The sequence below is a fragment of the Piliocolobus tephrosceles genome, chromosome 11 (assembly GCF_002776525.5).
Source record: "Piliocolobus tephrosceles isolate RC106 chromosome 11, ASM277652v3, whole genome shotgun sequence".
In the NCBI taxonomy this organism is placed as follows: Eukaryota; Metazoa; Chordata; class Mammalia; order Primates; family Cercopithecidae; genus Piliocolobus; species Piliocolobus tephrosceles.
In genome coordinates this window covers 38,202,801-38,215,204 of record NC_045444.1, presented here as the reverse complement: position 1 = coordinate 38,215,204, position 12,404 = coordinate 38,202,801, and the positions used below count along the sequence as shown (strand labels likewise).

The following is a 12,404-nucleotide window of genomic DNA, read 5'->3' as shown; positions in this document are numbered from 1 at the left end:
CCCAGATTATCCATGTAGGCCCTAAATCCAGTAACTGTTCTTATAAAAGACAAGAGAAGACACAGAGAAGAGAAGGCCAGGTAAGGATGGAGGCAGAGATCGGATTTACACAGTCACAAGCCAAAGAATGCCCAGAGTCACCAGAAGGAAGGAGAGGAAAGGAAGGAATCTCCTTTAGGGCCTTGGGAGGGAACAAGGCCTGGTAAACAGCCTGATTTCAGACTTCTGGTCTCCAGGTCTGTGAGAGAACACACTTCTGTTATTGTAAGCCACCAAATGTGCAGTAATTTGTTATGGCAGCCATAGGACACTAAGATAGTATCTATTCGTTACCCTATCATTTGGTGCACAGAAAGCTACAAAAAACCTTATACTACAGTCAGTAATTTAGTTAGTAATATTTTAGGTAGTAATGAAACTCGTATTGTTTTGAAAGTTTTTATATGACAGAAAAAGGTAAATAACTCCATTACTGTTAGGAATCAAACATTTCATTGTAAAAGAAAGGTAACTATAAAATCAAAGAGATTAAGCAAATTAATGAAAATTGATTTGAAAATATTGAATTCATAATTTTTGGACGTGTATTTTTAAGGTCTAAAAACTTACATTAAGAAGCAAAGTCACTCAGCAGCTATGAAAACCTTTTGCACACACTTCCTCATCTCTAATACTATCTCCCTCTAAAAAGAAAAGGGATAGGCCTGGGCAAAGAAGATACAAGTTAAGATACAAAGAAGATACGTTTCATACCATAAAACAAGCTCTCAAGGATTAATAGGGTTGTGTGAAAAGGACACAAGAACCAGCACCAAGGGATTCCCATAGATCAAAGAAGTGATCATATGTGCCTCAAAAATAATATCACATTGATTGAAACATGATTGAATCCATGAAAATTCATGAGTTCATAGTGATACTCAGAAAAGGAGGCTGGAGAAAACCCACTGGTCATCTTTTGTGGTATCTATTAATCCAAATTCTACTTAAAAAAAATGGCAATTGAGGCGAAAAATTCCAGGAATAATTATATTCCAGGATAAACCAAGACCCAGTTGAAAAAGCTCTAGTTACTAGCTTAATGTATTAATAGAAGGAAAGAGAGATTAGAAAATCATCTTTTTCCAATTTGTAATGAAACTGATTCAGCAAAAGATTATCAATTGGTTTCAAACCCATTAGGTACAAGGTTGATAGGTAATTGGATGTATATATGGTGTCAAAGTAACACCAAACAGAATTCTCTCCAACATAAGGGGAAAACACACAGTTACACAATGGGGCCATCAAGTTGTCACTGGCCAAACTTATTTAATGATGGCAAAAGCAGACATTATTTTTCTATGATATTCTTGACAAAGATGTTCAACATCAATCTGTAATGCCTTTAAATCTAACTTCTAGGTAACAGGAAATTCAGGAGCTAAGACACCCCTAGGAAACAGGTAAATGCAAAAAAATGAAACTTTCTACAAGAGGGCTCACTAGTATATTTACTACATGTGCATCATAAACAAAAGTCTACTCCAGTTTAAAGTAATTTAAGGAACATAATGGCCAGATACAACATGTGACTGATCCTGAAACAGATTCTCATTTGAGCAAACCAGATAGGAAGAACATCTTAAGGAATATTGAGAACAATAAACCGGGCAACAGGAGATATTAAGAAATTACTATTCATTTTAATTGTGATGACCTTATTGGAATACAAGAGAAAATTTTTATAAGGTGCATACTGATTTTTTTAAAAAAACAAATACCAAACAAAAAATCTGACTATGCACAACCAAAAGAATGAATGTATAGAGGGGGAAGATCAGATACCAAAATGGTAAGAGAAAACTATGGGTCAAAAGACAAAATTTGAAAAGAATTAAACAGATCATAAAAAACTAATAATTTTAAAACAGCATTTAAACATACCACAGAATTATGGAAACATGGTAAAAATATAACCAATTTAACATATTAAGTATAGTAAACATGTCAGTTAGCCAGAGGATAGAAGGAAGGGAGGAGAAGGAGAAGGAGAAGTGGCTGTCTGCTAGCCCAACAACTGGAAGTGAGAAGCCAGAAAGGAGTGGAGCGTAGCTAAATGTATAATCAAAGCCTGCAACCTGGGAAACAGGGGCTAAAAGGCAGACTAAGTCTGAAGTCTAGGAGCAAAAAGGAGGAAAAGGGGCAAGGAAAGGTTATTGCTGGCATCACCATCTTTTCCTTCAGTTTCTTCACCACTGTCTCTGCTCTTCCTACGCTTGCTCAAATGACTCTAACATAGCAGCCACCAACACCGAAGTAGGCTATAAAAATGCCACCACTGTCACTATGCATTTATTACCCCTGGTGCTCCAAGGACAAGCCCTCCTTACCTGGAATGGCCCACGGGAAATAATTTATCAGGATTCTGTAGTATTTGCTTATTAGGCAGGGAAGAGCTTTAACTGGCTCACAAAAACATGAACATTAAAAAATAATAATAATAACCAACACTAAAAACCATGGAGATATATTTGCTCTTTAATTTTTTAGGAAATTTAATTCCAGTGGCAAACTGGCTTAAATATTGAGGCAAGTTCTCCAGTAAGAAACCTGCTTTTCTTTTTTAAAGAAATAGTATTACACCACAAGTAAAGGGTTTGAAAAATAATTATATTCTTAATGATTAAATACATGTATATGGTATGGGTCAGCTGTGTTGAAAAAGACAAGAGATCACCTCTCACAACGGGAGTAATGAGGTTTCCTAGCGCCACTGGCCTGACTCAGCTCTGGCTTCCCCTTCCCTAGATCAGGACCCATGCCAAGCCTGGAGAGATGCAGTCTGACCTCCCTGAAACATTTATCACAGGAAGCTGAGTCTAAGTGGCTACAATTTCCTACTACCTCTTTGTGCTCATCTTTTGTTTTGTTTTTTAATCTGCTTCTCCCCATCACTTTATACAAGTAAAGAAAGGGGAGATTTTCCATGTCTCACCCTTCCCTTGGTCCCTTCCCCAAGGATACTATGCCAAGCAACAGCCTGTCATCAGAAGGCAAGGTCCACCCATGCCAAATCACCACAGAAAATAACCAATCATACCCTCAGCACCAGCAAACACTGAAGTAAGGTTTTATAACCCAGCTTAGGGATGGCACCTCTAACAGCTTCCGGACTGGATTATATGTTGGTGGGATCTACACCCATCCGCATTAGTCATCTCCAATGTCCTGAAATCTTTGACTAACCACTTCCACTTGATCATCCAGCAGAGGCACAGTTATGAACCCACAACCTGTAAGCTCTATAGGCACTCCCTAAATCACTTGAGCAGCCACACACAAAACTTTGGTGAGAAACCCTTACCTACTATAATTTTTGCTTCAAGGGCTAGTTTCCAGATCCCTGGGATAACAGGCAACAAATGAAAAAGCTTGTGAGTAGAGTTTGGAAATAGATGTTTTTGTTTCACTATCTGGGTGACCCTAGCATTGGCCTAGTCGTTTAGGCTCTATGAACCTCAGTTTCATCATCTACAAAATAAGGGGCTTGGGGAACAGATAGGAAAGGCGAAGGGACTTGCACTTCACTCCACATGCTCCTCCACATGCTTTCTTGGACAAGCATGTGTGAACTTTTTCAATTGAAAAAGTAAAGTCAGAGTGGCTTGGGATAAATGGTCTCTAACAACCCTTCCAGATATAAATGATTTAAAAGTCTAAATTCATCCAGGATCTCTAAACCCCCAAACCAGCATTTATCCATAGTACCCACTGTGCTAAGAGCTCTAAACTTGCGGGAAATGGCGAAAGCTCCAAAACCAAAACATGCAGCACAGGGTCTGTACCAAAAACTGAGGCGCAAGTGGGATTAAGGGACTTTCTCTCTTTCCATAAGTGGAAATACCACTGAAAGAGCTCTTACAGCTAAGGAGCTTCAGGGGTTTTATTTGCAGTTATCAAAGGAACCTGACATTTCCAGTTTTCTACGCTCACACTACAAAATTTGCCTCTGTGTCCCCACAGAGTCCTTAAATTCATAATGTCTTCATGGGAACTCTGTTCACCTACTATAAAACAGAAATGGGTACACCGGGATACACCTCACTGCACCCAAAATCCAGGAGAGATGTCTCTCTTCTGTGGCTTCTGTAGCTCCATTCCCTCCAGAATTAGTTAAGACATGTCTCCCATTTTACCTTAACCTTTGAGACCCACTAGAAGCTCAGGTCATCTTTATATTTATGCAATGAGCCAGGAAAGGACGAAGAGGCATTTCTGCAATATTGTTACTATAGAAAGCTCTTTGGGATTTAATCTTAATTTGGTTAAATTTGGGACAGAATTTCTGGAATTTATTCTCTATTCCTAACAGCATCTGTCATATTAAGAAATATTTATCTTCAACATGAACGTATTTAGTACCACTGAATTATTACATTTAAAAATGGCATCCTTCTCTCTTTAAAATAATTCCGAGAAATGGGCAGTGAATTGCTTTTCCTTTACCAAAAACAAACCACACTGACAGGTAGAGGAAGGTGAAAAGGATATGGAGACAGCAAACTTCTGCTTAGTCTTCCAGGCCACCTCTTTTAACTGCTTTCTCCCTTCTGCCTTCCCTGCCAATAATGCAAGCTTCCTCTCCACTGTCTTCCATATTAGCTATTATTTCCTTCATTCAACATGTTTTCAATAAGCACGTTTTCAAGCACGAAGCAAGTTGTTAGAGGCCCATATCCGAAGGGAACTTACTCTTGAGGGAAATACACTTAAATACTTACAAAACCAAGTGATAAACTAATGCAATCATATAGAAGTATGAAAAAGCTGATGCCCCAAATTAAATAATGAACTGCCACTTCATGATAAAGTCAGGTCATGAGAAAGCATTTATTGTGACACTCCATATTTGCTTCCTTAGAAAGAAGCAGAAAAGGTTCAATGCACCAATTTATACAATGCCTATAGCATAGAGAACATTTCAGTTTAGTTATCAATGCAGGAATAATCTTTGTTCACCAGTAATGCTGATATATTTATATTTATCTTGTTCAAAATGATAATTTACAAATGTTTACAACTTCATATAAGTTTTTTTTTCAGTGAGGAAATCAGTGTGGAGAGAAAATGCAGGCAGGAATACTTAGATGAAGCCATGGATGAGGTTGGTTGGTAAAACATATGTCATTGAAGTACTGTGTAGTTGGTATAAATGGTCTCTTACAACCATTTATACCAAATTTGTGGCTCAGGCCACAAATCTGGCTCTGAGCATCTTAGCAACCGAGGAAAACAATGACCAGTTCCATGATTCACCATGTCCATATGGTAATTTTTCATGGAACTGAAACCTGAAATAATTTCTCTATAGGTCCTCACACACATATTCATATAGTTTCTTTTGGAAATCAATTTCTTTAACATTATCTATTACTTTGTGTACTTTTCCTATAATATATATCCTAACACATACTATATCCATGTTACATGCTTAAGAAGCAGTAAAATTAGTATTTGTATCCAAGAAGTAAAATTAATATTTGTGTGCACACAGCACTGGGGCCCAGGGGTGTCCTGTTATGTTAGATATCAACATCACCCCACAGTCATCATTTTAGGCCTTCACAAATAAGATTTGCATTAATATTTTTAGACTGGAAATGTGCAGCTGAAGCTTTTCCTGACAGCATCATATAACTGCTATTCAAACCGTAAAGTATGTTTGGATAACAGATAATGATATATTTGTGTATTAATCTGTTTTTGCACTGCTGATAAAGACATACCTGAGACTCGGCAATTTACAAAGGGAAGATATTTAATGGAGAACTCACAGTTCCATGTGGCTGGGGAAGCCTCACAATCATGAAGGTGAAAGGCATGTCTCATGGAGGCAGACAAGAGAAAAGGGCTCGTGCAGGAAAACTCCCCCTTAAGATAACCATCAGATCTCATGAGACATACTCACGATCATGAGAACAGCAGCCTGGGAAATAATTCAATTATTGCCCCCATAATTCAATTACCTCCTACCGGGTTCCTCTCATAACGTGGGAATTCAAGATGAGATTTGGGTGGGGACACAGCCAAACCTTATCAATTTGATACAACTTTCCCTGAATCTTTCGAGCACAAGTTGAAAATAAAAACAATAACTGTCACAATATTTAATATCTGGACCCTTCAGCAGCAACAGAGGCAGCCACACAAGTTTAGAGGCACCTGCTATGTGCCCAGTATTATTCTATGTACTTTACGATCAAACAAAATCAACAATAATTTCTTGGAATCATCTCAGTCACTAATCAAATATTCCCAATTTTCTGGAGAAGTCTTTTTAATAATTAGCTTATTCAAACTGGGATCCAAAGAAGATCCACACAAACATATCGTTATTTCTCTGAAGTTCTCTTCTCCTCTTTTTTTCCTATCTCTGTTGCAGAAGCAAATATCTTGTTTTTCAATCACGATATAATTGATATACCACAAAATTCACACTGGATCTCTTCTTTCATTACTTTTTTCTTAAAAGAAAGTGTCACTATTTCTTACCTGATCACAAATCAGTTCCCATTTTTTCTCATTGTCATACTGCCGCAGTAACCTGGCTTTGTCAGGAGGTAGGTTCATAGCATTCTATTGAAAAAAAAAAAAAAAGAGAGGAGAAAAGATGTCACATTCCACAGCAGGCTTCCAAATTGGTAACTTGCAGGCAGACCAATTAATACCACTACGGATTTTTCATTACTTTCTCTCAATTCCTAGTATCTGATTAAAACAAAACACCCACAGAAATCACTTAAACATCAAATTGGTTGGATGAGAGACGCGAAACTCTGAAGTTCTATGTTGGGACATGTGAGATGATCTGCTTTGAACAATCAGACTTGCATTTTAGCAAAGGTGATGCCTTGTCTCTTTGGCAGACTCCCTTTCTACTTAACTTTCAGAAGGTATCCAGTTTCTTTGTAAAGCATTGTAGCCCCACCAGACACAAAACAGAAAACACCAAAAGAGAACTCAATGACCAGAACCACTGATAGATTCAAATTATACTCAACTTTGATAAACAACTACAAGGAAAAGAACGAAAAAAAAAGACAATGATGCAACTATTCTTTGTCCCTTCTGTGAGATGACAGTATTATTATTTTTTTTTTTAGACGGAGTCTCGCTCTGTCGCCCAGGCTGGAGTGCAGTGGCGCGATCTCGGCTCACTGCAAGCTCCGCCTCCCGGGTTCACGCCATTCTCCTACCTCAGCCTCCCCAGTAGCTGGGACTACAGGCGCCCGCCACCTCACCCGGCTAGTTTTTTGTATTTTTTTAGTAGAGACGGGGTTTCACCGTTTTAGCCAGAATGGTCTCGATCTCCTGACCTCGTGATCCACCCGTCTCGGCCTCCCAAAGTGCTGGGATTACAGGCTTGAGCCACTGCGCCCGGCCGAGATGACAGTATTCTTGAGGACATATGTTAACATTTATGTCAACATTAATAACCACAATTCTCAGTTTAGCTTATATTAGTTTATGAAGGTGAGTTTGCAGTAGGAAATTAATCACGAGCCAATTGAGATGTCCAGACATCAGCACTCATATAAACCCTCTTCTTAACACAGCACACCTTTTGTAGTGCTGGTCATGGATTTTTTCCGGGTACTTTCACATGTCATGAATCTAATGTCCCAAATGACCAATCATACACATTTTTAAGATACTACGTTTGGATGCAAGGTAAGGTCTTTGGCAAAAGACCATGGCAGAGTAAGAGAGCCTCAGAAAGAATTCAGATCTAATCTTTTGACCTCCCCAAAGTTCTCATGTGCTAAACAACTGAGCTAGGTAGTCAATTAAAGTATTACGTCTATTTATCATCCTGTCTATCCCTTGGCATCAACACTGTCATACCTATCCCTAAATAGACAATGTGGTCCCTTACCTGGGTCAATATTCAAGCAGACAAATGCAAAGGTCTTGAATGTTCAATGCTCATGCTCTAAGCTCTCTGAAGGACTTGGCTTAGGGAGAAACAATTCCCCTGGTTATGGCTATTGTCTCATGTTATAGGATGAAACAAGTTTAATAGAGGCAAAGGTGAGTGTGCTGTCCTAACTTAAAGATAGAGAATCAACCATTGATTATGATAAATTAACCCAAGCATTTTCCCTTAAACTCAATCTAACATCTAGATTGGTATGCCTTAAGTATATTTGCCACCTATTTGAGTCTAATCCATCAGATTTTACAATAACCTGTCTTTAAAATATTTATTTATTTATTTATTTATTTATTTATTTATTTATTTATTTTTGACATGGGGTTTCGCTCCTGTTGCCCAGGCTGGAGTGCAATGGCGTGATCTTGGCTCACCCTGCTTCCTGGGTTCAAGTGATTCTCCTGCCTCAGTCTTCCAAGTAGCTGGGATTACAGGAGCTCACCACCATGTCTCGCTAATTTTTGAATTCTTAATAGGGACGGGATTTCACCATGTTGGCCAAGCTGGTCTTGAACTCCTGACTGCAAGTGATCTGCCTGCCTCAGCCTCCCAAAGTGCTGGGATTACAGGCAGGAGCCACTATGCCTAGCCTAAAATATTTAATATTTTAATCGCCCCCCCTCCCCCACAAAGTTGACAATTACTTTGAAGAGATTTGGACTTTATAAAGAGTTGTCAATGGTACTGCCAACGCTTCTTAGATATAGAAACATCTAATATGGGAAAATGTTTTCATATGGCCTATCTGTAAGCAGATAAATAACATAATGAAGTTGTTTTTCAAAGATAACAATAGGTGCTATGCAGAAAACGGATTAGAAACAGCAAAAGCAGGGAGCCAGTACGAGGCCAGGACTAAGCAGTTCAAGTGAATGATGGCAGCTTAGATGGGGTCGATGGCACGTTGAATGAAGAAAGGTGGACAAATGTCAGAAATATGAAATGAAACTGATTGGTTAGACTTAAGGGCTGGGGAGGATTTGTGCCTTGTTTCTAAGCTTAGGTCACTAAGTGAATGCGGGTACAGTTAATAAGAGGGGCACATAACAAAAGGCAAAATAAATCTGGAGGAGTTGGTGAAGAATAAGATTTATAAATATTGACTGTTTTAGGTCTGACATAGTTATGAGATAACCAAGAGAACTCTCAAGCAGACAGGTAGATACATGATTCTGGAGGTCAAAACAAAGGTCTGAATCTCTGAACAAGAAGAGACTTAAGAAGTCTTTTTGAGCATGATTAGTTATTGTCAGAAGTAGCAGTGCAATATCAATACATCCAAACTAAAACTCCACTGGGTAATCATTCACCACGCATCTAAAATAACCCCTTCCATGAGTCAAGCCTCTGAGCTACTCAGACATACATTGTCCAGCTTAGTAATTCCATAAGGACCACGAGGAAGCAGTTCTATTTAAAATCAGACACTCTACAGAGGTCTGGTTAAAGTCCAGGGATGTTGTGATTAGCTGGTAATAACTGCTTTGAAACTTCTTTCAAGGGAACTCATTCCTCTTGTGCTGTACAGGGCAAAACTCTGGAATCCAAGCTAAATGTTTGAGCAAGTAATTCATGAGTCCAAGTTACTTTGTGAGGAAAATATTGGCTCTATCTCCAGGTCCCTTTGCTACCTTTATAAAAATGGACTGCTCATCTATTTGGCTGAAAATATCAATCAATTTCCAAGTTTTCCTAAAATGGTGACAACTCTGCCTCACCTACACTTAGTGGTATCTGTGACATAGGGCTCTCCTTTACTTCCTTTCATCCATTGTTCCATCCAACATATTTCCTGGGCTTTGACCATATACCAGAATATCCGCACTGTAGGCATCTGAGACAATTTAATCACGAAGTAACTGCCTGCAAGTATTGCCAAAGGTCGATGGAAGACATATGATATTTGAATTGAAAAGTTCAGCGCATGTTAATTATCATTTTTCTAGATTGTACAAGTTCCTAGCTAAAATAAATTAGATTATCCAAGAGTATTATTTCTGTAAAAAATGTTCCTTTCTTTCCACTCTCAACCTGGCAAACTTTAAGAATCAATTCAAATGTCATTTATCATTAGAACCTTCCCCCAACTACTCCAGGAAGACATACCCTCTCACTGGGCTCTAACAGCACTGTTTACATGTCTCTAATATAACACCTAATACACTGCACCCTAACAATCTGTTCGCTTACCTAAATTTCCCACTGCACTGAGTACTTCAAGAACAATTTTTGTTGTTCTTCTTAATCACCAATGTATGGCACAGTACGGCAAACAGTAGGCATTAAACGTGTTGTTAAATACTGAAGAGCAAACAAACTCAGCCATACTGCCCAGCCTGCAAATATCCTTAATGAATTCAGATTTATACTTTAGCTATTAACAATGTCTACACACTGAACAGCATTTCGGTTTCTTGTAAAACATCATTCCATGATAATATCTGTTGCTTATTATTTTCCAAAAAAAAAATTCATGGGGGAAAAAAAATCTTCAATTCTAGCAACATTTTCCTGAAAAGAAAAATGAGCGTCTTCTGCCACATATAATAAACCATAAATCTGAACTTTGTTTTGTTGCCAGTTGATTCAGATTCGTATCTATTCCAAGTGGTAGTTACATGTATGGTCTCTACTCTGGTTATATCTGTAACTGTACAATCATAATTTGTCTTTAAGTGTGTTTTCTACCTCAGAACCTTTTGAAAATAGAAATTATAACTACAAAATAAAGAAAAATAAAATATGCCAAAATTCCTGAGTACTTTATAAAGAAAGCAATTATGGTGAAGAAGAATCTATGGTAGCCTATACATCTCAAGTTACACCCACAGATTATCATACACAACACAGAACAGAATGATGGTGCCCAAATCATTCACAACCAAATAGATCTATGTGGTAGCAATACAGAGTTTTCTGATATCAGCTCCTGACCTGGTTTCATGGTAATAATGCAAACTTGTAAAATCCTTCTTTTACCCAAATATCCTCAAGGTTCATACTTAGAAACCCACAGTGATATGGAGACACACAGGAGGGAAAGTGAACAGTATGAAATACCCCTTATGTAATGTATCTCTGTCCTTAGAGTCGCTAAATTAAAACTCACAAGCATTCAGTCACCAGATTTTATAACAGGAACTCTTCTATATAACCACTTGCTTAGAGAGAAAAAATATGGACTTTGCAAGTAGTGCTTCTTATGGAAGCAGGGAAAATCATGTCACAAAATAAATGTCTTAGACAATCTTTTAGAGCTTTTAAATAATAGCGATACAAAAGTTTACAGCAACTCAAAAGGAGTCATTACTTTAAAAAAGAAATTTTCAGTTATTGTACAAAACATGTAATATAAAATTTACCCTCATAACCATTTTTAAGTTTATACTTTAGTGTTTATAACTATATTAATATTGTTGTGCAACAGATCTCTAGAACTTTTCCATTTTGCAAAACAAACTTTGTACCCATCAAACAACAACTCCCCATGTCCCCTTCCCCAGAGCCATTACTTGTTGCTACAAAAAAGGAAATGGGATGGATTGCAACTGGATGGTTGGGCAGCACAATGAATTCTAATGAGGCAGTATGAGCAAGGATTTACTCATTTATTAGTTTTTACCAGTCGAGCTCTGGAATTAGACTAGCTAGATTCTAATCCTGACTCTACTGGTGATCTTAAACCACACTATTTGAATCCTAAAGCAAATGAAATTATTAAACACCCCACAGTCGAAGAAGCCAGTAAATGTAATTCAAAATTGAAGATCAGAATCGAAATCAAGGGTCAAAAACAACAAGACGTACCATATTTGATGGACTGATATGTCTCAGGCACTTAGGCTCTTTGCATGCATTATCCAATTTAGTCTGTCTTATAATCCTGACAAGTAGGTATTATCTTTTCCATTTAACAGAGAAGGAAATTGGAGGACAAGGAGGTTAAGTAATTCCTCCATGCATGAGGTAGGCGGCAAAGCCAGCACTCAGAATAGAGGTCTGTATGATCATCCCCCTTCCATGACACTTAAACTACAGTGTTTCTAAAATATGACTTGTCTGAACTAAGCAATCCCACAATTCCACTTAAATAACCAGATAAAGTCATTAGCATGAAAAGTGAAGGTGGAAATGCATGATATTAATATTTTCATATAAGATACTGGCATTTTAACAGAAGTATTTTAAGATGTTGAAAAATATAAACTGGAGCCAAAAAACTGACTGGGCTGAATATAGATAGCAAAGTACAGTGTCAAATCAATACATACTTAATAAACTGTCAAATAACAAATCAAGGTGAGAATACAAATACATGGTAAACTCAGGCTTTGATGAGGCATCAGTGAAGCAGGAGGAAAGAAGATGAATACACAAATATAAAACAGAGCATGTCAAATAATACGACAGAACCTCAGAGAAGGAGCCA

At 37.8% G+C, this 12,404-nt stretch overlaps 1 protein-coding gene across 5 annotated transcripts in view; it reads right to left on the bottom strand.

The window, feature by feature from the left end:
• Window positions 1-12,404, bottom strand: part of FMNL2 (formin like 2) — a 315,818-nt gene that overhangs the window by 118,682 nt on the left and 184,732 nt on the right. For all 5 annotated transcript variants that reach the window (XM_023217434.1, XM_023217437.1, XM_023217436.1 and 2 more), the window contains exon 2: window positions 6,535-6,618. In XM_023217434.1, coding sequence (XP_023073202.1) covers window positions 6,535-6,618 — 84 coding nt within the window. The remainder of the gene's footprint in view (window positions 1-6,534; window positions 6,619-12,404) is intronic.